Source organism: Zonotrichia leucophrys, chromosome 8 (assembly GCF_028769735.1).
Source record: "Zonotrichia leucophrys gambelii isolate GWCS_2022_RI chromosome 8, RI_Zleu_2.0, whole genome shotgun sequence".
In the NCBI taxonomy this organism is placed as follows: Eukaryota; Metazoa; Chordata; class Aves; order Passeriformes; family Passerellidae; genus Zonotrichia; species Zonotrichia leucophrys.
This window is the reverse complement of record NC_088178.1, coordinates 16,806,612-16,832,011: the sequence shown is the minus strand read 5'-3', so window position 1 is coordinate 16,832,011 and position 25,400 is coordinate 16,806,612. Positions and strand designations below refer to the sequence as shown.

Sequence of the window (25,400 nt, the reverse complement as noted above, 5' to 3'; positions counted from 1 at the left end):
TTTTACTTTCTCTGTTGTGGTATACTGGAGCTCCTTTCCTCCATTTTCCTATTAAAAAGGTATCAAAATCTACTTACTATTCTATGTTCTTGTGATTACTTGTAACACTGCCTACCATAATATTTAAAGATTTAATTATTTTTGTTCTTTCTTCTCTGGTGTCACATACTGCGGAAGGAGAAGCCCTGGCCACAGTTCACCAGTAACATCTGTGTTTCCCTTACCGTGTATGGAGCTGTCAGTGCTGTGGAGCTGCTGTGCTGGCCCTGGTACACAGGGTGGGTCCATTTACCCCAGAATGTCTGGAGACACCCGAGGATGCTGCTAAACCCTGTCTGGGCTCACCATCATCTCTGGCCCAGAGAGCTTTGCCATGAGCCCTGAAATGGGGAATGTGGGCTTGCATCAGTGATGCTGAGCAGAAGAACAAGGAGGGAGGAATTAAGCATGAGAGTGTGGTGAAAGTGGGGACAGGATTCAGGGAGAGGAAGGAGAATCTCCTGCAATTTCCTGCCTCGGTAGTGGCCCTGCCTTCCCTTGTCCCTTCCCTTGACTTGGCCAAGTGTGCGGTGGCTGTGTGTGGTTAAAGGGAGAAGAGGGGAGAAAAGGGACAAAGCCATGCTAATACCGATGCCATAGGTGAAGCTCATGGTATATGCTATATTACATAAATATATACAGCAGCATGCTTTCTTGGATTCTTCCTAACCTTTACATGGTACAGTGTATTTATTTGGAATTTGAGACAATAAGACAGAGATGTATTCATCATTTCTTTGACTGTCCCTTGTACTGACCTTACTTCAGGCATTGGTCTGTTAACAGCAGGTTTGTAAGTCATGGTCTGAATTCTGTTTATGATTTTATTTATAGTTTGTCATGTCCAGAGATACCTGCTGGGAGTAGAGCTCTGCTGGAAGACTAGATTCAAATAGAGATCATCAACCCTGCCTTGGGGAATCGAGCTATAGTCTGTATCTGACTAATTCTGGATTGCAATGTAAAAATTATACATGAAACTCCTAAATATTTTAATATAGAATTAGGTGTGTTTATGAAAAGGATCATAAAAGTAGCCTGGACATGTTAACCAGTACTGTATGTGTAGAATTATTTTGGATGAGAGCAGTGCTGTGTTATGGAAGGATTAATTGAATATTCTTTTTTTCTCCATTTGCATGTTTGGTATGGGATTTACATTTTGTGGTCCTGTGGAAGACAGAATTTGAAGTAAAATGTCCTTATTCCAAGAGGGAGTAAAAATCTCCACTGTGCAGACATGAGAGTGCATTTGATGACTACTGAACAAAGTTCTTTCTTTTAATATGTTTAATGAGCAAATGAATTGCATTCAGAAACATCCAGATTTTATTTCCCCTTTGCTCAGCACCACTGAGTCATACAAGTAAAGGCATAACAGAAATCTCATTGCAAGTGCAAAAAGGAATTTGGAAAATATTGGTCAAAACCATGACAATTTTTTTACTGTCTCTGATTTTTACTGTAGTTTCCTACTGTTCTCTGAGCTTTCTAATGCTGCTCTTCTCTTTGTGCAGTTGACTGTTCTGGTTTTGTTTCTTACATTCTCTTTGCCATTTCTGGGAGAACAAAAAAATCTTTCTAAGACACTGAAGGGTTTAAAAGAGGAAGTCAAAGCCAGATTATTTTTAGCTACCATTCCTCTTGCAGAAAACACAGCTGCTATTGAGATGAGGAAGCAACTGATAGGCATTACTGGATACCATGTCAGTACTGCAGCTCTGAGTTGCAGAGCTATGCAGGAATCCAGTTTAAATCCTGCCCTTATATGTGCCTGCAGCTGGGAGAGTCCCTCTTCCTTAAAAGCCCTGCCTGTGCCCTGGGTGATGGTTAAGCTGCCAGCCTCTGGCTGCTCAGCTGATCCAGGGGGTGAGTGTGATGAAGGTCTTGGCTTTCACACTGAATCACAGCTTAGAGAGTGCCCTTCTCCTGGAGGCAGCTTTAAGGAATAAAGCAGCACTGAGCTCCCCTGCCCTGCTGTTGGTCAGCACAAGAAGTCATGCTGCAGCCAAGGTCTTCCCTGTCATTCTTCTCTCCTAATATCAGAAGTGCATATCATTCAGAATCTTTGATACACTTTTAAAATTATTTCAAAGCATTACAATATGTCTGTTCTGGTATGCTGGGTACGAAATGTATAGGAATTATTCATCAGCTCTGGTCACTTTCCTCTAAAGCTGTGGATACAAAACATGGCACATTCTCTTTGCATCCAAACAGAGCCAAGTACCACACATAAAGCATGTGTCAGGCACCTGTCAGCAAAGTATGGGATCTGTGGCAGTACTTGTCCACCAGGACCACTTTCTCAGCCCAGAAAAATGGTTCTTGCTACTTGCTGCTGTCTCCCATGCCTACATGTTATTGGTCCCAGTTTGTTCTAATGTGCTGCACTTGATTAGATTGTAGAAGATTCTTTGCCCATATAATTATAAGACAAGATTCAACAGCTGTAACAAAGGGAGTAAGCCCCCATGCATCACTCCTGGTTAGAAATGACCCTGGCAAAATGTCTCATTAGGCTGTCAATATCAGACATTAATTGCTAAATTAACTCTTCTTTCTTTTCCCTGCTTTTTCCAGCATGTTCAAATTCTACCAAATCATTTCACTCTTCCTCTTTTTAAAAATCAGCATTTAATTGATCTTTAGTCTTCACCAATCGTCTTTCCAGTGTCACACTTAAGTTACAGTGACAGTTGCTTTAAAATCAGAGGGTCGTATTTTCTGTGAGTCTGACAAAAGCTGCACATTTATTTCTCATTTTTTAATGGTAATATTGTACATTTAAAGGCTGAGTCTGGGTAGGACCAGAAAAATATTACCTTACTTTGTCTTCATTCTGGTTTTCTAAGTCAGAACAGCAGTTCCTTCTCTTCCAGGGCTTTTGGCCCAAAAGTCGTGTGGGAAATGAAATGACTGCAAATGTGCATGATGGAGGGTGTAAAAATCACTGGCTCCTAAGCAGCAGGGTGAGTGGAGCACTGCAGAGGAGGGTCTGCTTTACTCTCTCCTTCACCTTGGGCAATTTACACAGGCAATGGATTGGCTTCTTCATCAAATGAGAGGAATTGGTGCATGAAGATGTGATCCAAGGGATCTCAGCCATGTCCCATTCCATCACCTCTGTGTTGCTCAGTTTGGACAGCAGTTTCCCCAAGGGAAGTGCTGAGGACAGTGGCTGCCATTAGCCCACTGGCAGGGGCAGTCTCCATTGGAAGAATGGGCAGACTGATTTAGTAAGTAACTTTCATTCCTATTGAGAAAGTCTGTCTTCTTTTTGATAGTGTAACAAGGTCATTAAATTACTTTTTGCTTAGCCCCTCTAATTAGGGAGTTGATTTAGTGATGTTCATTTGGATCTTCAATGTGTGTTTGATTCCCACAATAACATTGGTCTATAGTTGCTATAAATTTGGGAAATGCAACCTCAGGCACCTGGAGAGGCCAAGGGGAGCATCTTAAGACTGTAAGTGGTTGTTGGGCTCCATGTGAGGGTTTCATTGCTGCTGAAGGCTGCTGGTGAGTACTGGAGACTGGTGTTGTATTTATATGCTGATCTCGTGAGCATCCTTGCTGAAGGAGCAGTCAGCAGTTACAAGTGCTCTATTATCAGCTGATCTGCTGATAAGGCAGCAGCAAATGTCTTGGCATTGGCAGACTTGCATTCATCTCAGGATGTTCTCTTCCCTTTTTTGGATGATTGCTATAATCCAGCTGCCCCTCTATAGAGTGCACTCTTTGGTACTTACTATATTGAGGATGCCTCTGATTTTAGCAGCTAAATTTTATCAGACAAGGGAGGGAAGGCTTATCATTTGCACTGATCTTTTGGATTCAAGAGTAACATTGCTTTGTCTTGTCTTAGTGGATCTTAGTGGATTGGGGAAGGAGGAAGGAAGTCAGAGTAAGGAACTTGTGGGTGAGTTTGTTCACAAGCTGGTGGCCAAACTGTGGGGAGAGAAATGTGGAAATGGGTGTGTGCCTGGGTGTAGCAACCCTGTTTCACAAGGACACTCTTCAAATTCCCTCCTCCCTTCTGCATAAATAACCCACCCCAGTTTGCCTGGGCCTTCCTGCCTGGAAATATGTGTGTCTAGAGGATTTGAAAACATTGCAGGAGTATAAGGTCATGAAAACTTGAACTCTTGTCTTTTTCAGTCAGATGTAATGTAGAAATTCATTCCTAATGCCACACTTGAGAAGTGGCAGAAGCCCTCCACAGTAGTCAGGCACTCTGAATTTCTGTTGTACTTCCCTCTGAATCAAAGGTTGCTCTACCCCCTCGTTTATCTAATTTTGAATCCTTCCAGTATTGTTTGGGTTGTTTTTTTGTTTTAGCAACAACTAACCCCAGATCATCATTTTTTCTGATGTGATAGACATAGATCAGTCCTACATACATCAGCTGATCTAGTAAGTGTCATTTATACTCATGTTTTATACACATACGTGTGTGTGTCTTTCTCAGGCTGCTATGAATGGTGAAGCTCTCAAAAAACATTTTATATTGTAGCTGACATATGAGCTGATATTTTTGATCCAGTAACTGGAAATATTTCATATGTTTCCTTTCTAGATACAGCTGTGCACTTTCCAGGAGAGATATGGTTGGCTGCTGTATATATAAAAATAGTGTAATTCTAAATTCAGAAGTATTTATTTTGAGATTTTTAGCCAGAAACAGTTTTTTGGTCACTTTAAGTAGCTCAGCTTAACTTAGAGTCAAGATTATGTACTCTTGATAAAAACAAGGTTAAATTAGGAAAGGAAAAAGACAACTCTAAGGAAGGAAACAAAAGTAGCCGTAATAGTTAATAAAAACTGGCAGGTTTAAATGTATACTGGAAAGCAGGTAACAATATATATAGAATAATACAGTCAGGGAAGACAGATGACTTGTCCTGACCCTGACAGTGACATCTGTTCTCTGTTTTAGGTACTGGCTGATGAGTTTAGCTTGTACATTTTATCTGGGTGACATTGGTTGTGCATGGAGCATGGTGAGCAGCTGAGGCAGGCTGTGCTGGACTGTCCTGGGCAGTTATCAGAATTGAACAGAAACAGGATGGGAAAGAATCAGAGACTAAAAAGATAATGTGTTTGTGCACTTGAAATACTCTGTTTGTTGGTAGGAGACTTCATCCCCTATGAATACTGGGATGTAGCCCAGGACCAGCAAGGTTCATGTTATCAGCAAGAAGTTGTATTTTAAACAGCAGTTTTACAACCTGCTAGCTACTGCTCATTGTCATCAAGTGTGATGGCGTCAGCAAAGCATCACAGCTGCTTCTGAGTAAAACACAGTGAGCAACTTGAGCAGCTCCTTAGGACAGGAACTGAAAAAACATCTGTCTGAATGAAATTAATGCAAGTCCATCGTGGAGGCTGAATCTAATGAAGCCAATGGGAATTTGGTGAGATTTCAGGCCCAAGTGAGTCTGGCTAACTCACATTTTCAAGACTGATTTATGCCACTGTTACCCTAATCTTGTTGCCATATGGGAAATTGGGGCTGCTTCCGATTGCCTGAGTGCTTTCTTTGGAAGCAATCTGCCCACATAAGTGACTCAGGTTTGCAGTGCTGGATGGAGCTGCACTGAGATGCTCCAAAGACAGTCCATGTCTGCCTGTCTGTGGAGGTTTATACAAACTGCACTGACTGTGTGTGTGTGTGTGTTTGTTGGCTCAGTAAACAACTGCTCACTGCTTTGTGTCCTCATTCTACCATAGTCCACCGCTACCCTGCAGGGCCACAAATGAAGCACAAAAAGTAATGAAAGAAACCTTGTGCCTAATGCAATAAATTTCTTATAAGGTAGAAAGGAAGTTGGTTGTGCAGCTCTGCTTTGTTTCAGAGGGAGGCAAATCCTGAAATGTTCAGTAAGATTCTTTTTCATCTACTGGTAGTGAAGTGTCATTTGGAAGAAGACTGGTCACTTCTTGAGGTGAAATTGGATGAATTAAAATAGTTCTTTTACTTAAAGTGTTCACATTTATATATAGGTAGTAAATAGTCAAAAGCTACTTTGTTTTTTGATGTTGCTCTTTATTTGCCTTTAAAAGATACATTAATAAATTAAAAGTGCCTAGAAGTGACAGAAGTAGCAAGACATAAGCCCGCAAGTACAGTACAACACAATCTAAGAAGGTAAGCAAGAACATCCCCAGGAAAAGCTAGAAGTGTTGTGAATAAAGCTTTCAGAATTGGCTGGTGACCAGAGGACATCACAGCTGGGACAGCCTCACTCCATGGTGTCATTTTTCCTGCTTGCTGTTCAGGGCATAGGCCAGGCTGGTGGAGTGTTCTTCTCTTGCATCTCTTATGCCCTGCTCATCAAGGCAAGTTTCTGTCTTTCAGAGCACCTCAAAATATCACACAGAGCAGGACATCTCCCCTATTTTTGGTGCCTGTGAATTTAATGATTGTACCAGAGCAGTGCTGCATGTCTGCAAACTCAGGAGGCACAAAGGCAACTTAACTGCAGTTTTTACTTTGGGCAATTCCCACTTGTTTTGTACTCTGTCACATGGAGTCTGTGAAAATGACACTCTGAGAAAACGAGAGAAAGAGTTTGAAGCTGTTGGAAGATGAGGATGATTCCTGTTGCAAATGTGGTAGCCACAGTTTGTGAGATGAGAATCATTGACTGTATTGTTTTATCTTAATGTTCAAAGCTTTCACCTGGGGTAACTAAAGTAAAATATGCATTATCTGTCTGTCTAGTTTTCTCCCTACCCCTCCCAAATGTAATAGGGCTACGTAGGTTGACTCCTACCTGCTCAGAAGTCATGATAAGATTATTAGAATAAAGAAAACTATTTAATTAAACCTACAGAGATAGCCCAAACCCTCAAATCACCTCAGTGATTAATGTAAAAGTACTATAGTAACTACAGTCTCATGAGTAGCAGCAGCAGTCATGCAGTCAGATTACATGCAGAGAAAGTTGTAACTATTACAACACAAAGGAGATATGAGAGATGTTTGTTTTTTTCTTTCTCATCTTCTGCTTAAATAAATCCTGATTCTGACTGATTCCCTGTTCAGTCACTCGGTCAGAACATCAGCTCTGTAGATCAGTGTGGTGTCAAGGGGTCATGACAGGTTGTCAATGAAACAGCAGGTCTTATGCCTGTATATTCAACTTACTGAAGAAATATTAATAAAGAGAATATAGAGATTTCCTGATTTTACATGTCAAAAACATGTTACAGACATCAAATTATTTGTTTCATTAAAAGGTCTAGGAATAGCTAGTTTAAAAATTGAATTACCTAATGTTTCCAGCTGGGATTTTCCAAAGAGCTTAGGGCACTTCAGTCTGCAAATCACACTGGAAGTCAGGGACAGACTTTGATTTCCAATTTCGTGAGGGTCCTTCATAAATCCCATGTTCAGGAGTTCATAGAGGGAAAAGCAGTCAGCAATGGAAGAGGCCAATAAGGAGTAAACATTGATAGGAAAGCCATGCTGTTAAGTTTATCAGGAAGGTTGAGTAGAGCCAAGAAGTTTAGTTTCCCTGGGCAGCTGCCAGTCCAAACTGACATCTCCTCTCATCTCTCAGCATTTGGCTTTGTGCTTCAAAAAACGTCTTTCGGCCAAGTGTGCAAGTACAGGAGCCATAAGGAGTTTCCACTGGAACCAAAACCTGAGGGGGATGAGCACAAACACAAAGGTTATGTTTGAGACCGGGATAGACCAGCAGAAAATCATGCCCAGACCTTTTCTCCCTCTTCGGAACAACAGTGGTAGATGCTGACATTATAGAGTGGATCTATAATGTCCACCCGAAGGAGGGGAAGGATACGAGAGCACAGTAGCAGAACCACAGGACGTTAGAGGGAGACTAGAGCATAAACAGTCTATAGACCATCAATGTCAATGGAATAGCCCAATTTTTCTCTTTCATGTGACAGACTTTCAGCTGGACCTAGCTGGCAGCTATACTGGCTGTGGAGGGAGGAGCAAATACATCTCACCCCCTACCTCTTGCTCGCTGCCTGATCCCAGGCTTGTATCTTACCCACTATTTGACCAATCTGGGATGCCACAATGCATTCTGCTTGGGTAAAATGCACAGGTTGGCATTATAATTGAGAGTCAAATTCCGTGGAGAAAGCAGGAATAATTTTTCAGAGATAGTCTCTGTTACAGATCCTTTTGATGTCCAGAGTATTCCACTTGCCGTTTCAGTTTTATCAATAACACAAAAAGACAATTATTTATCCTCCTTTTGTAATCAGTTTAAGTCTCTTTTAGAGGTAATGTAGAGCTTTTACTGGGGCTTGGAGAAAGTTTGCTCACTTTAACTCTGTTTTATGTAGAACTGCTGCTATGCTTTGAGGCTGAGTATTTCTAAAGAGGGCAGTCAAGTTGTATTTGAAGCATTTACTTACTTCTTTGTCATTGGTCAAGCCTAGATTCTTCATGTCTACAACATTATAAAAGGTGTTGTTCAAGACGACTTCTATGACCTGTACCTGAAACCATGAAAATGGATGAGACAATGAATTAGGGCACCTTTTCAGTCAACAGCCTGGCAGGCTTTTCACTCTGTGTACAAAAGAACAATGCCACCCCCTCAGTACAGTTGATCAAATGCAATCTAGTGAGCATGTGTGGCACACCTTTCACTTTTATTCAAGTGTTGCCAAGAACTGAGTGATGTTCTCCCCCATTGTGTTTCCAGCTGGTGAGTTTCCACTCTTAGAACTGACAGAGGAAATAACAGCCTCATGTTGGTCTTCTCGGTGGTGCAATTAACATTCACTATTGTTGAAGTAAAACATCATTAGGAGGAAAGAAGATACCTGTGGCACTCTGGAAAGGACAAGCATCTGGATACAGTTGACAGTTTTCTGGTAAGAGGGTGAATATTCCCCACAGTCAGGTGGTCCAGCAAAGGCTTCAAGGATACATTCACGGATTTTTTTCCTAGAGGTAACACAGGTTCTTACAAAACCTTGTATCAGCTGTCTCTGCTTAGATCTGTAATGCTCTGCTGTGGGCTATTTTTTGTTTATATTTTGCATGTCTTTTCTGACAAATATATAGCCCATGGGATTTTATGCAAGGACAAGTTGTACTTTCATCCAAATTCTGTTTCCTCTCCCCCCCACCCCACGCCAGATATATAATTCACAAAAAGGTTTTGTTAAAACTATTTAACAAAATAGTTATTTTATTTTCCTAAAGTCTTCTGTACTGTACACTGAACTCTTCATTTGAATCCTGTCCAATGATGTACCCTTAGAGAGGGAAGTACCCCTAAGAGATGCCTCTCACCCCTCATAACAAGAGCTTATTGCTGTGAGTGGCTGGTGCACAGCAGCTGTGGATCTGGCCCTTACACCTTCTGTGTTGTATAGAGGAACTTTGTGAGTGTAGATTGGGAAATTAATATTACTTGATATAACATATACCATATGCAGTTAAAGTCAAAATCCTTGCATTCGCCGTATGACCATTTGCAGAAGAACTCTCCACACAGAATCCTGTCATGTCTTTCAGGAAGTGTGGTGTGTTCATTCTTATAGAAGCCTTCAAATCCAGACTGTGTTGTCTTCATAAGTTTCAGGTCCTTAATTCCAGCAAAGACAATCAGAGGACCTGTGATTGAAAATTACAAGAAAATATGAGCTTCTTTTTACACAAAGAAAGAAATCTTTGGGTGCATACTTGCATTGACAGCTCCAGAGCCAGAAAGCAGACAATAACTTTCTGCATACTGATATTGGCAGAAAGGTAAGAAATTACAGAAACTACTGAAGTCAGGCTCAGTCTAGAAAATGGAGAATCCCATCAAGTGATATGCAGTTAAGGAGAATTGAGGATAGACTTTTTTATCTTGCTTGCAACTGGGACATGTTGGGTTGGCTCATGCTGATGTCAATTTAGGAATGGCTCTAAAGGGAAATGAAATAGGCTATCAGTGCTGTGATGGTGCCTTTTCCAAGAACACAGACGAATGTAAAAATTCTCGGTATAAACACAGAGCCTCAGTCAGTAATTTGCTTTAGATACCCATCCTGTTGGGAGTTTTGCATCTCTGAAAATGAGAGCCAGGAGCCAGTGCAAATCCCTGCAGTTCAGCTAATGAGCAGGAACTGGCACTGATACAGATGCCACCCACAGGTTCAAACTGACAGTGGCTTTGCTCTTAGCCACTATTTATAAAACAAGCTGTCGAGGATCACTGCTGCATGGGTGGATCTTTGTCTTCCAAACACCAAGCAGTTGTGAACTTTTTCTGCTGACACCTTTTGAACGGCAGCTATTTCAATTTCAAGCAGTCAGTTATTTAGAGCACACCAAAATGGTAACTGAAAATTTCACTGACCAGAGCTGCCAAAGAGCTTATTCAGAAAAGAGAAACTTCACGGCATGCAGGCTCATTCAGGGCCTGTGCAGATAGTCAGGTCTGAAGTCCAAGCTGCTGGTTTTGTGCTGCTCTTGGTGCTCACACTAGCTATTTCAAAATTCATCCTTGAATATGTCAAGTGCATAGTAATCCTGACTAGGATTTGGAGGATTCACAAATTTTGTCTTTAAATGACGTCTTTGAAGGAATTTATACCGGAAATAATTCCACCGTGGTAGGCATTCCTATATTGCATGGTTGTTTAGAGGTTTGGGTGTTTTTAAACTGCTCTGTGACTGAATATTACTGACACTGTATCTTATCTATATTTCTTTTCTTGTTTACATGCAGTATTGTTTTTGAATTAGTCTAAGGAGGTGTATCTATCATTTTGCCCATGTCCCCCTGGTATATACTAAAACTGTAAAAAAATCTAAAAAAGAGACTGACCTTGGACAGGATATTTTGGGGTTTTTACAGTTCTTGAATAATTCAGCACTTGGGCATAAGACTGTGACACACAGTTATTAATGTAGTGCAGGTACTGTCAGTGAACCTGGAGAAATATTTATCTTATATTCAAATAATTAGACTTATTTGAAAGAGCTCCTTGCAACAAAAGATTGACTGAAAGGCTGGCTGACTGTACAGCAATCAGCCTGAAACTAGCTCCAAAGGGAGAGTTTCCAAGGTGAACAGCTCGTGCTGTGCTTTCAGGGGGCTTTGTGCTTGAGCTGTCTTCAGTTGACAAATTTTGATTCGGTTAAGTTACTTACAGTGTTTTGAGTTTCCAAAAAACTGTGAGCCTTTTATCAGCTGATACAATGGCAAAACATAATTCTATTAAACTTCACTAGGGTTTTCTTCTTCATGATAAGAAAATCATTAAACAATAGGATTAACTGAGAAATGAACTCCTGTGTCTGGTTGATAGGTGCATAGGAGGATGCTAAATATAGAGAACATTCTCTTATAAGAAAAATAAAAGTGATTTGAAAATCATCACTTTGGTTATTGTTCACCTAGGCAGGGAATTCTAAAGAAACAACTGAAGGGCTACATGAAGGGAAGTCTAAGAAGAAAAGGTGGTTTCTTCAGTAAGCCATAAAAGCTTTCTGTTTGTGTAGAAACTGAAGTTGCAGAATTGCTTGTTAAATTTTCATGATTATGAAAAATTTAATACAATCTATATTAAGAGCAACAGCTTTTCAAAAATGTATAGACTTTTTTTGTTTGTTTCTTTTTTATTTTAAATTCAGGTGTCTTTTTTAACATTTTCCAGAAAATACAGTCAATACTGTTGAGGCTGCCAAAAGTACAGCAGTAGTTAATACTAGAGATATTAAAAAGATGAGGCCAAGAGGCACTGGAGACTTTCTGTGTTCTTTCAGCAGGACCACAGGAACAATGCTCAGATGGACCTTTCAAAACTTGTGTCCTGTCTGCAAGTGAAACTGGTCTTGCCACTGGTTCTGGATAGGATGGCAAGTAGTTCTAAGTTACATTAATGTAGTATAGCCAGGTACTGAACTAAACCTAAGCCCTCTAAAGCCATGATGTGAAAATGATAGAGTGACCTCAGCTCGGTTCCCAGTAATCCAGGAGATGCATTAAACAAAACACCATCACAGCGAGACTGAACTTGGGCTTTTGATGCAAACTACAGCAAGTAGAGATAATTTTTACACTCCCTTTGGAATGCCAATTCATGGACAGACAGCTGAGCTTGAAAACTTGTCTTTTAAGTATCACAAAACTCTTGGTCGAGCCAAATGCTGCTTTGTTTATGCATGGTGTGCAAAAATAGTAAGCACACTCTGAAGTACTTTCATGTGAAAAATGGTTCACGTGTAGACCTGAGTGCTCACAATGTGCAAGCTAGTCTGGCTTGCAGCAGTGAAATTGCTTTCCTAGAAATAAAATCAGGGCATGCTGACAGGAGTTTGGAAATTACTGCAAAGCAGGCAATTGGCCTGCAGCAGTGTGGTATCAGGTAAGATCATAGGAGACCACAGGTTGTAGTATAAAGTAGAAAAGGAAGCAGCCTGTTCTCAGAAGGCTGTTAAATCCTGTGGCAGGATGTAACAGTTCTGCTGGATCTGCTGTTGTAACCATTCCATGTTTGGGACATACATACAAATGTGAGCTACGTTAGCTCCTCAGCCATGTCTCAGAGATCAAGAACATCAAAATTACACTATAAAAATCTTCTTTGGTTTAGACCTCTGGAGCAGTTTGGCTGTGCCCAAAGCCCTGTAACACCCATAGCTATCTCTAAAGCCATTTCATCTCTCATTGGCAGAAATATTTACAGAGAAGTAGGGGATGCTGCCAGTTCTTTTCTCACCATTCCGGCACTGCTCAGCTTCACAAAAGCGGATCCCGTCAGGAACACATATGAATGAGTGGATGTGGGGAACGCCATCCTGCAATTTAGAGCAGACATGTAAGTAAAAGTGCCATAAATATTATTATGTTAATTTGGAAACAGGAGCTAAGAGAGTGAGGAATGACTACAGCATAAACAAATGGAATGTATTAGTATTTTAGATACCTCATGCAGACGTTGCCATGGTACTTCTTGAACGTAGGCTTTGACGTACGCCACTTGGCAAAATGTTGTCATGAAGTGATTGCAGATATCTATAGCAAATTGTTCTAAACTTGAGATCTAAGGCAGCAAACAGTATTATTAGAAAGAAGCAATAACTTCCTGTACAAAAGTAGATTTTTCTGGTTGTTGTATGTAAGAATCGGTGTGGTTAAAAACACATTTCTCTTATTTCTAGCTTGGCTCACTGTTCCCAGTCATTTGACCAGCTTGCAGCGTGTGCTGCAAATAGCAACTGTAAGTTGTATCAAAAATCTTCCATTCTGGTACAATGAGCTGCAGTTCTTGGACTGAGAGAAACTGCTGCAGGAGTGTTATGCTTTGCGGATATAATGCTGAAATAATAATTTATCACAATTATTCTGATTGATATGGTGATACCGTTATTAAGTTTTACAGGGTAAGATGGGATTCCATTATGGAGAAATATAGTGCTACAGATTGTCATTATGATACATGCAATTGATGGCAGGAAGAACACAGAAGACTTAAGAGGCGTCTCATACTTTGAGACCTTCTGTTTAAAAATACTATATAGGAATAATGCGGGATTATGGGCTATTAAGTTTAAAAAAAAAAGATGGCTTTTATATGATAAATCCACAGTGCTATATCTTGAGAAGAAAGGCTTTGGAAAACTAAGAAAGAATCCACAGGACAAGCAGTGGAGGAGGAAAACTAAAATCACTGGAAATTACTTTGGTACTGGTATGATATACAAATTGAAAATAAAAAGTTAGTATAACAAATACTTCCAAATGAAGTTGTAAGAAACAGCAAGGCTAGTTAAAAAATAAAAAAATACCCCATTTTTTTTGGCCAGCACAAGAACAATATTCTTTATGGTGTCTGTAGGTATCACAAGAGAATTGTTTCCTTCCAGGTACTCCTGAGGAGAAGTCAGTCGGAGATGCGCACACACTTCCACTTCTTTAACAAACTGCTTCTTTCCTTCTTTATGAAGGCGAAGGAACTTAATTGTATTCTTGCCATATTCACAGTTGAGGACTTCAAGGTCCTTGATCTGCAAAGAAAACATGTGGCAGTAGTAAAGAAATGCAGTGGAAGCCTGAGTTATGCAGTCATGAAACAATGTCAGTGAAACATAAACAGTGCTTATGGCCTTTATTTTTGTAGTTACCCATGACAGTGAGAGTATTTTCATTATAAATTGCAGAGTCCTGACAGGAAGAAAAAATGCTTTAGGAGACTATTATTGTATTAGTAGCAGCTGTGATGAAATTCTAAAATTTTCTGAGGAACAGGTTATAGAACAGGAGTCACAGTGAACTAATCTCTCATTTGTCATGTGTGAATTAATCCTGCCTATATAGACCTTCACTGAGTCCCTTCTCTGGGATCATTGGTTTTGTTTGCATTAAGCCCTGTTATTAAGTTTTACCCTGCTTCTGTCAAACACACCCCATTTACACATCTCTTACAGTGTTGGACAGGCTGTACTAGCAAGATGACAAAATTCTGCAAATGTGAGGATTTCTGTTGTGCTAAAGTACCCAGAGCTCATTGCACTAGACTTTCCATGAGGCTGAAATATCCCATACTCCTTATCAACTTTTAATGTAAATTAGCCCCTTTTCATGTAGGCATAATGAGAATGGAGAAAGAACACTTTCCGCACCAAAATATAAATTGAAGCTTTTTATGTGTGAGTTGCTAAAAGATTATCAGCTGTGAAATCGCTCCATTCAGACATGTTTGTTCTTAAATGCACTTTAAAAATAGTCGTAAAAAGCATTAGGTAATTGTAAGTAAATTCATTTGGTTCAGAGATCAGAGCGTTTCTCCGGCTCGGTCCCTAAGGGCTCAGTCCCCAGGGGGACTGGAGGTGCCGAGCGCCGGAGCCGGCATCGGGCGCTCACCGCGAGCCCTTTCTGCGGGCACGGGGCAAGGGCTGGGCGGAGAAGCAGTGAGCTGGAGTGATGTTGTTTTGCTTGTCTGAACACCAGGGGTTTTTCAGATAGTTGTGAAAAATTTGTACGTCAGTCATGGAGAACCGAAAGGAAAACAAAAAGGGTTTCGGTATCTGCAGGCTGGAGCTTTATTTAAAGCAGAATACCATGAATATTCTGAATAGTCAAAATACTTTTTTTCTGGTTTTTGTCAAAAACATAGCTTGTCCACTGTCATTCTGTTGCCCAAAGAAGCCGGGAGCAGTTTCCGGCGGCTCCCAGGAGCCCCTGCCCCACTGTCCGTGGCCGGCCCTGCCCTGGAGCCCGGTTTCCCAGGCGGGGTGCGCTCCCCGTTCCGTGGGCAGGAGCCGACAGCTCCGGCAGCGCAACTTCTCCTTTCAGAGCCACTCGGGGCTCGCCCTGCGCAGCCGGGAAAGCAAAATGCCGGCGGGATCTGCTTGGTGCCAGCCTGCTCTGCTCTTACTCCTCTCCTGCGTGCCCCTGTGGGCCGCTGGGATTTCCTGCAGGAATGAAGATGGGGAGACAGTGGACTGGTGAGTAAATACCGTGCTGGAGAGAAACGCTGGGAGAGTAAATAAATACATTGAGATTAAACTGCGGGAAGTGGCTGGGTCACCGAGAAGCAATGCAAAGGCAATCGCTGGTTCGCGCTGTTGGCACGAGAGTAGTGGCGGAGTGCTGCGTTTGAAAAACCTGGGATAAGTCACTGAAATCGGATTTCATTTCCCTCGACCAACCACCGTGCAGCATCATGACTAACTGCAGAACAATCAAATAAGCACGGTTTTACACGGCGTTCATGTCTCATGATCAAAGGGAGCACAACCTGTGTTGCGGTGCCAGGGCTGCTCCCGCCAGCGGCCGCCCCGGGGGCACGGCCGGGCCCGGGAACGCCGGGCGGGAAAGGCGCCCGGGTGTCCCTCGGCTGGCCCCGACAGCAGCGGAGCTCTGGCCCCTGCTGAGGGCACCGAGGGCAGTGGAGGCTGGGCCGCCCTGGGCTGGCCGAGCTCCTGTGCCCGTGCCTGGAGCAGGAATCGCTCCCTGCCCGGAGCTGCCGTCACGGCACCGCCGGTGCCTTCCCAGTGCCAGCTGCGAGCCCAACTTCGGGCGTTACGTGATTAATTGGATTAATGAGCTTTTCAAGATGAAAAGATGCAAAGTAAAATTGCATAATATCCACCTCAGATTTTAAAAGCGAAATGAGGGCTCTTTAAAAAGAGCTTCCTGAAGATAAATATCAAAAGAAAAATGTTTTTCTTGTGAACAACAATTAGTTTGGATACCAGTGCTAAAGAAGTAGGCCCATCCCTTTCCTTGCACACAGAGCTAACTGCAGGGAAGGCAGGCGGTCCTGCACCACAGGCAGGAGCACAGGGCTGGCTTTGCTCTCTGTTGGCATAGCATCAAATGTATGAGGGTCTAATCCATCCCTGTGACTTGTCACCTTTGCCAAGGCACTTCTGGATAATGTAATTTTTTCAGGAATCAGACTCTTAGTTGGTGCAGCTACCCAGGAACTAAAAGGTATGAGATATTTGATTTCTCCCTAAACTGGATTTATTCCTTGTAGAATGAAGTTTTTAATGAAAAACAAATGAACACAAAAACCCAAACAAACAAACAAAAACTACAGACCAATATATACACAAACAGTCAATTTCTTAGATGAAGACAATTTTTGTATTAAAATTTTCTGAGAAATTCTTTAAAGGGGCTAGGAGTAATTCACCTGTGCCTCAATGTCAATGCCAGTGTCGTGGGGCCTGTTCCAGGAGGGAACCTGGGGGTCTGCAGAGGCAAATCCATGTTCCCTTTCACAAATTTAGCAGCTAGGACAGGGGGGTTACCTTTTCAATATGCCCTGATCAAAAGAAGAGAAACTTGCCTGTCAGCTGGGGTAATTCTGCTTTACTAAAAAGAGTCAGCCTTTGGATTCTGGATTTGGTTGCTATGAAGCTGACAGGAGAAGCAGAACTGAAACTGCTGAGAAAAGCCTCCTCTCAAACAAAATATGTCAATGTCCTTTTAAACAAACAACACTGCGTTATTTTCAGTTAGCAGCAGGTTTGTGTGAGTTCCTGCTATGCAGTGGTTTCATCCTGCAGTATTCCACAACTCCTCAGTGCTCACACACCCTTTCATTTGCCGCTGCACCACAGGGATCACTTGCTGTATCTGACCGGATCCCATCTGTGCTCCCCAGCTGGGCTGGCAGCTCCTCCCCGCACGCAGCACTGGGCGGGCAGAAATCGCTCCTGTGTTTTCCCTGCACTCGGGATCTCATCCCACAATCCTCGCAGGACCGGCTGTGTGAGCAGGGCAGAGACTTCCCTTTATTCATCTAAACTCACTGCTTTCTGTGGGAAGCCTTCCCTGCAGATAAAAGCCAGAACTATACTTTCTGAGAAATGCTGAGTCAAGGACTGAAGCCGCCATGCACATTGTTTGTTTGGGCTTCTTTGGTGGGGTGGGGAGGAAGGGAAGAAGTAAAGATGTGATTCTTGTTTGTAAGTTGCGTTCAGTCCCAAGAAAACAATGTGACAATGCTAATCCGGTCTAAGCGGATTTGCTCTTTCTTGGTTCTCAGGAAAATAACTTTTACTCTGCTCCCACCAATGCCTAAGTTCTTGAGAAATTTCCTGTGCACGAATAACACTAAAAATTTTATACAACTTTAATTGGTAATACACTGAGCTGGCTTTCTGGGAAGAGCCAAAACATGTATCCACTGGGAATTGGCAGGCAATTTCCTGATAGCTCAATGACTAGCATTTCATAAGTATGTCTGCCAAGGTGGGTTTGTCAGATGCAAGGCTGTAAACACTTCCAGAGCATAAACCTTTCAGGAGGTGTCAGAGTAGTTTGGAAAGGCTTCATCTACTAATACCTGGATCAGCTCTTACTACTGTAACTACTGCTATTCCCCTCCTTTCCGAGTCTTCATTTCAAATCTTTATTTCAAATAAAGGGATTGTTGTGACTTCTGGTGCATGTGGAGGCACAGACCACTCTCCCCAGCCTAGTTATATAAATCACTTTCTTCTCTGTGATCTGTCATCAGAAGTTATTTCTCCTGAGATACTTTGAGGAGATCATTCAGTCAGTGGCAATGCAGGTAGATTACCAGGACCACCACTGGTGTGTGTTTTTCTTCTACGTGTGGATTAAATGTTCTTCTCTAGCAAAATGTTTTCCTGCCACTTCTTACCTGTATTTGGAGATGTCTTTTGTGACCAACTTGAGCCTCTAAATCAACTGGGCAAGGTTTTCTCCTCCTCATATACTTGAGGGGTTAAGTACAGGCTGCATTTTTGTTAAACACATTGAAAATAATGCCACTCAGTCCTTACTGTTGACATTAATAGCAAATTACTCAATTACAGCCCTCAGAGAAAGTAGCTGAGTTAATTACATTGTGATTAATCCCATGGACTTGTGCACTGGGAAAACTTGTTTACTTTATCAGGAACCTTAGTATGAACTGAGCCATTTACTCTGTTTACTGACAATATTGAGTACTTTACAATTTTGAAGAGATTTGTATTCCTGGCTAATGGTTTGAAAATTTCCAGTCTGCAACAGTTCATCGGAGTGCAAGTCTATTATGAGAAGTATGATTGGAACTACACTTTATCACTTTGCTTTGTACCTATTTTGTGATTGTGATACATATAAACATTATATAATGCACTTTTTATTCCAATACCTTTTATCTATTTAATATAAAGCCATATTTACATAATATAGAAATTGTTTGACATGGGAGAATGTTAGACTGGGTTTGGGACCTTTGCCAGAACCAGGAGCAATAGGGATTTCATGGACTCAGCCAAGGCTACCTCAGATTGTTCAGCAGTCTGGCCACAGCAACAGGAGTTTGGTGCTGAGTCTGCCTCTCTTGCTTGCTAAGAAGCAGCACAAATTTGTCTGCAGCAGGGACTGTGCTGCCAAACTGCAGCTGGTCCCTGGGTCATTGCTTTGAGGCTGAGCTCCCCCCTCTGCTCCCCCTCCAGCCCAGGCATCCCTGGATTCACCCTCCTTTTCCTCAGGGAAGGAGGTGCTCATTTACACATTCCAACAGGGTGGTGGTGAAAAACCAATTGCTCTTCACTGTTGCAGGTTTGCTCTTTACAAGCTGCCAAAGCATGCCAAAGGACAGATTCCCCTGCTGGGCCTGGAATACCTGTACATGGATGCTCTGACTCCACAGTGGCAGCTTGGTAAACACCTCATCAACATGAGCCAGGGTGCTCTGGGACAAACACTGCAGCAGCTCTATGAGACATACGAATCCAAGGCAAGTGACATTTTGTTTTTGTTAGTGTGGTTACTCGATATTTTGTGCAGATGACATGAAAGCAGCCAAAATAAGCATATAAGGCCAGGCCTGACCAATGGATCTGCTAAAACACATAGGGGAGGAGCACCTTGACAGCTGGACAGATTATTTGCAGTTTTGGCTACAATTAGGGATAATCCTCAAACTTCTAATTTCTCATAAAGCTTTTAATATAGTTATTGTCCATCAAAAAAAGAGTGTTCATGCATTCTCCCTTTGGCTTCTTTTCATGCCAACATGAATTGACAATTCATGTTGAGCAATATCTGAAGCAATATCTGACCAAGGTCAGTGGTAATTGTTACAGACACTTGTCCTAAGCCCTGCTATGTGCATGTGTTTCATACTCTGACTCAAATCAAGTCTGGGTTTTCATTGTCCTCCTGAAATGACTGTGACCTTTTTTTTGCTCCCACCCTCAGACACCTCACGTACATTTGTGTGAAGTGACTGTAAAATATCATAAGATTTCCCTATAATTATTTTTTCCCCATCTTGTGGTATTGTTGGGAGTCTGGGTGTGTCCTCACATTTCTCCTGTGGGTTTGTGGTAGGGTGCAATTAATTTGTATGTAGAAGAGACTCCCAAAAGTCACTCAAATATTGGCAGTCCAGAAAACTGTCAAATCCCAGGTCTTACTGCAGCTGTAATAAACTGTTTACAAAGTACATTGGGAGGGGAGGCATGTCCCAACTCCTTTGAAGTTCTCTATTCAGGGGAAATAAGGTGTGGCTGTATGCAAATTTTTTGCAAAAAAGCTTTAATTGCTTGCCCTTAATAACAACAGTTGTCATGTCTATTTTTATTCAGCAAATATTTTTTACCAGATCTGATTGCTAAATCAAAGAGAGGCCCAAAAAACAGACAGTGGAAGTTCTTTGCAAGCAAGGGGCCACTAAACCCACATAAACTGGCTTAGCAAGCATTTTCAACCCTTGGGAAAGGGCAACTGCAGCGATTGAGAGAGCTTCCACTTCATGTCAGCTGAGGCCTAATGCTGAGTCTTCAGGTTTATTGTACTGTAAGCTCTGTGGAGACTGTGTCAGCTGAACTGGGAGCAGGATTAGGCTCATGATGTTCACACAGAGGAATCCTGAATTCTTTCTTCTGTTCCCAGCAGATGTTTGCTTAAGTGCCTTTCTCTTACTGAATGTCATGTTTCAGAAATGTGTGTTTCCCTGCAGAGGAACACCACTGCATATGCAATATACAACGATGAGATCCCTGAATCAGACTCCAAAGGATCAAAATGTGGACACACCAAAGGTACAGGGAGAGTCCCAAACTACTATTTTCTTCTTTCTACAGTTGCAGATAACATCTGCTTGTCTGTCTGTTTGCCTATCTGCATATCTAAAATTCCTCCCTAAAGCAAAACTGAAGAGTGATTTGCATGGTGTGTGGTTTTTGTATCGTTACCTACGCTGCAGCTTGTTTTGGTTTTGCTATGCCTGTGCTGTGTGAAGGATCCTGGGGCTTATGGACTTTTTGTTTCAGGAGTTGAAACCAATACAAATCCTTTGAGCACCATCCTGTGCCTGATGGCAAAGCAGTAAAAGTTGTGAAGGGAACCATTCCCTCAACAGAAACCTCTGCACACTTTCTGGGACCAGAAACTGCTGCCAAGATCATGGAAGCACTGTAGGATGTAGTTACAGAAAATCGAGACTTTAAATGAGTACAAACTTGAGTGGAGTTTAAATGTTCCCCTGAGGAAGCAGGTGGGGTTTGCCCAGCCTGAGGTGGAAATGAGCACATTTTGCAGGGCTGTATTTCCAGGCTGCAGCAATGGGCACAGCTCAGGAGCATGATTCCCCCTGGAGGGGAGGAGCATAGCCTGTCTCTCTCCTGCTTCCCCATGGGAGACATTTTGGTCTGGGAAAGAACCACAGTGTTGACAGAACATGTTTCCCTTTGTCCAGTGAACATTTGAAGTGAAGAAAGATGAGCGATGGAGAGAGGGTCACAACCTGTGACCTTCTATTGTCAGAACTCTTGAAGGCAAAATTTGAGCAGAGGATGGGGGTGTGAAAGGATTTTATTCAAATAAAATATGATGACAGTTTGAGTTATGCAGGAAAGAATTGATGCAATTTTAATTCAATATTAGTGTCTCCTATGGCCTAATAATCTACTCTAGAACAGCTTACTGTAGACATTAACACATTGAAATGTGGGATCTGCAGCAGCAAAACCAAAGCAGGGCACAACTCTATCATCTCAGGGGTTTTTCCTCCTTTATTCATTTGCAGTAACTTTTATTTTGACAGGATTTCTGCTCTTGGATAAATCACAAGGCTTCTGGGTGATTCACAGTGTGCCCCTGTTCCCTCCCAGCCCTGAGGATGGTTATGGATATCCATCTACTGGGGAGTCCTTTGGACAGACAGCCATCTGTATAACCTTCAAATATGATCAGTTCACAGAAATAGGTATGAAAAGCTTCCCTAAGAAAGTCCCACCACACCTCTCTGAATGCTTTCCTTGAGGTTTCCCCTCAAAACTTCCTTGTTCTTGAGGTTTTTTTGTGACATTGGGAAACCAAGTGGAGCCTGGAAAAAGCATTCTTGGCTTCAGTTGTGTTTATCCAGTGATTTCCTGTGTGAATGTGGGAAATTCACTCTTCTGCTCTGTTTTCATCTCCCTGTGGGGACTATCAGGATAATAATAGTCACAAGTGCATATCAAGAGTAAACTCAGCCCATGCAAACAAATGCTTTGGAAATACAAAGTAGGATGATTAATCACTTTTAACAGTAATAGCTCAGTCAGCATCAGTCATCTGCACTTCTAAAAATGTAAGGCAACCACTGCTTGAGCTGGAGTAGCCTTGACTCATCAGAAATATGAAGTATGGAATAAATACCACCTAGAATTTTCCCAGGTATTTCTTTGTCACAAAAATTGCCAATGCTAAATATATAAAACCCCCCCAAAAAAAAAAACCAACAAAATACAGCTGCAAGATTGAGAACAGTCTGGCAGTGATAACTGGTACTGGAATCCTGAAAAGGGACTGTTGAAAGACAGCACAAGAAGTCATGTTGGCATGTTTCTCAACTCTTTTCACACTATTTTTCCCCTCTTCTCTCACTTACATACCTCAAATCAAGTTAATGAACGGCACATGCTGTGCAAATTGCCAGCCTGGCCACACCTCAGAGCTCTCTAACCCAGGTTCCTGTTTGTGGAAACACATCTATGCATGTGTTTAGCAGAAGAGGACAAAAAATGAGATGCATATGCTAATGCTCATCCTCCCAGCTTCTGCTAATCTGTGGTTCAGGGATTTCCTGAGCCAGAAGACTTGGAATGTTTCTGATGGACTGGTATTCCATGAACTCACCTAATGAGCCCATTTGTTCCCTAGCTGTTTATGCTATCCATGGCAAGGACTTCTACAGAAAAAGAGATTTCTCCTACAGATTCAATCCAGATGCTGAAAGTCAAGTTCTGTTCTCCCTAAAACCAAACTCAAGCCTTTGGCAGCTCCTCTGTTTGCATTAGGCTTGGCAGCTGTAACTGGCTGGAGACTAGTCCTGTAAATACAGCCAGGTTTGGATTTGCCCATGATGTCTGAGGGCTCCTGACTGCAGAGAGGCTCCAAGATGGGCATGAGTGGGAGTGGCAGTGATCAAAACCACCAGTTAACAGCTCTGCTAGCAATAAAGGGCTGTAAGTGGAAAGCCTGAGTGTACTCTCCCAGACAGTCTTTGTGCTGCAGGGCCAGTCAGAATACAAAGCAATACACAAATTCTTAGTTGCTACAATAAGATACTTTGACACTTAACTCATCCAGGAGATGGGCTGTGAAAGATTAAGAAGGATTTAGGTTTTCTGTCCAAGACAGAACTTTCCTCTCTTGATTGCTTTTCTTTAACCCATTTTAATTCTGCATGTGTTCATTTTTGTGGGTTTTTCTCAGACCAACAGATGTTGAGTTATAATCCAGGAATCTACAGCTGTTCCATCCCTGACATCTTCCAAGCTGATCTCCCAAATCTCCAGAAACTCTGTGCCAAGTCCAGGCTGCCCTCGCCCCCCTTGCACCGCCTCTCCAAGCTCCAGTCAGCTCAGGGGGAAACCTTTCTCCACTTTGCAAAGTCACACTTGTTCATAGATGGTAAGAGAACCTTTTGCTCTCTATATAATACATTCTTAATTAATTCTTAAAATATGAATTAATAAATTCTTTTAAAATTCATATTCTCTCTGAGGGAGAAAAAGGAAGTTCAGCTTCAGCAATAAATGTGAGAGGGCAAGGTTTGCTGTCCTATCCTAACGTTCTCATAACCTCACAAAGCAAAAAGCTGTCTGGTCCATCCTAAAGTATTGAACAATCAGATTTTCAGGAAAATTATGTTCCATTATTCAACAGTAATAAAGAAGAAGAAATAGGGGGATTGAATCATTGAATCATCTGGAAGATTTTGTTATGAAGAGGACTTGCAATTTTTCTGTCTGTTCCCTTTTTTCGTGCTGTTTGTTTGTAACAGGTTTTCTAGAAGGAGAAAATGTAGAAATGAACTTCTGAAAAGGTCAAAATAAGGGGAGTGGACAAAATTCTCTCTGTCCGACTTCATGCTTTACAATGAAACTAGCACAATTTAGATTATGCTTTTCAGTCTGTCCTTAAATGAAGGAACATGAAACACTGATTGCCCACACCCTGTGTTATTCCACAGATATCTACGTGGCCTGGATGGCTCAGGAACTGAAGACTGATTTGTTGGCTGAATCCTGGCAGCGTTCTGGCGAAAAGCTTTACTCAAATTGCTCTCTCGACTACCACGTCTACAACATAAACATAATAGGGATGCCTTTGAACTCCACCTTCCATTCCATTAATGATCATTCCAAATGGGCTGTTTCAAGGAAATACAAAGATCAGTGGACATGCATTGGGGACTTGAACCGTGCTGCTGAGCAAGCTTGGAGAAGTGGTGGGTTCATCTGTACCCAGAATGAACAGATCTACAAAGCCTTCAGGCATTTGATAATCCACTATGAAAGCTGCACTTCTGCTCCCAGAGACCTCTAACAAACATTCCTTCCAACCAGCACAGCCCTTGTTACATGGGAAGTGTAGGAAATCTCTCTCTCTCTGAACTGTATTTTCACTCTGAAAAGCAGCCCTGTGAGTTTCCAGATATGCTAGGCCATCCTCTTGTTAGCTGTAGGAGCAGGTGAAGGGCAGCTGCTTTCCTGTGCTGTGGGGCCCTCAGGGGGTGTGTGCTGGGCCCTGCTCTGCTCCCTGGCCTCCCTGGATGGCATGGCATGGCATGGCATGGCAGGGACACTGCTGCACGGGGCTGCACCAAAGCACATCTCTGTGCACACCCTGACGGGCATCCCTGGGCACCTTGGGAGTGGGGCTGGGCCTGGGATGGGAGGGACAACAGAAACCTCTCCCTTGAACTGGGCTGTCAGCACTGGCAGGTAGCAAGGGATAAGCACCCCCAAGAACTTCAGAACTGCCCTGGATTTCTGGCACTGTTGAGATAAATCACAGCATTTCTGCTCAGCTTGGGCTGAATCTCTAAAAGAGCTGAGAAAATTAGACCCAGACAGGGAGATGAGTAGATCTGAGGACAGGAAGGCCTCATTTTTACATGATTCATTTTTAGAAAATTAATGAACTTTAAATCATCTTCAAATTATCTGTAACCAATAGCTTGGAAATATTTCTAGTGCTTCTATTAATGTACAGCAATTTTATAAACAAATAAACATGTTCCAAATATGAATAAGCAAAACAAGGAGTAACAATAGTCTGTTTGCGTTCTCCCTTTCCCATCTGTATAGTTATTTGTGGTTGGTTAAAATGTTTTATGGCTGCCAAAGGAAAAATGAAGACAATTAGGAAAAATTATAAAGAGAAGAATATATTTGAAGAAAGATGTTATTTAACCTACATTTTCACATTACAACAAAGATGGCTGTAATTTTCAATATCTCTACTCTCAGGCTTAGGAGCTGAAGTTTTCAGTCTTGCTATAAAGACAAAGCTGATTTGCAAACTCCCAATACACTCTTGTGTTCAGATTTCAGAAGTGTATCTGTGTTTAATATGTTCCTAAATATATTTCTATGTTTCTGTCTCTTCTTTTCCTGA

At 42.0% G+C, this 25,400-nt stretch overlaps 1 protein-coding gene across 4 annotated transcripts; it reads left to right on the top strand.

Moving 5' to 3' along the window:
* The first annotated feature begins 40 nt into the window (after window positions 1–40).
* On the top strand, window positions 41–25,400 carry DNASE2B (deoxyribonuclease 2 beta). 4 transcript variants are annotated; one of them, XM_064720438.1, is made up of 11 exons: window positions 92–278; window positions 8,733–8,904; window positions 11,795–11,887; window positions 12,706–12,849; window positions 13,193–13,251; window positions 15,327–15,478; window positions 19,065–19,242; window positions 20,470–20,551; window positions 21,556–21,717; window positions 23,211–23,408; window positions 23,971–25,400. In XM_064720438.1, the coding sequence occupies exons 4-11, from the start codon at window positions 12,729–12,731 to the stop codon at window positions 24,324–24,326; spliced, it is 1,308 nt and encodes a 435-aa protein (XP_064576508.1). In that variant the 5' UTR covers window positions 92–278; window positions 8,733–8,904; window positions 11,795–11,887; window positions 12,706–12,728; the 3' UTR covers window positions 24,327–25,400. The 4 variants fall into 4 exon arrangements, with proteins under 4 accessions (XP_064576512.1, XP_064576508.1, XP_064576511.1 ...); XM_064720442.1 differs by lacking the exons at window positions 8,733–8,904; window positions 11,795–11,887 and adding an exon at window positions 41–59 and having other exon boundaries at window positions 178–278; XM_064720441.1 differs by lacking the exon at window positions 8,733–8,904 and having other exon boundaries at window positions 11,798–11,887.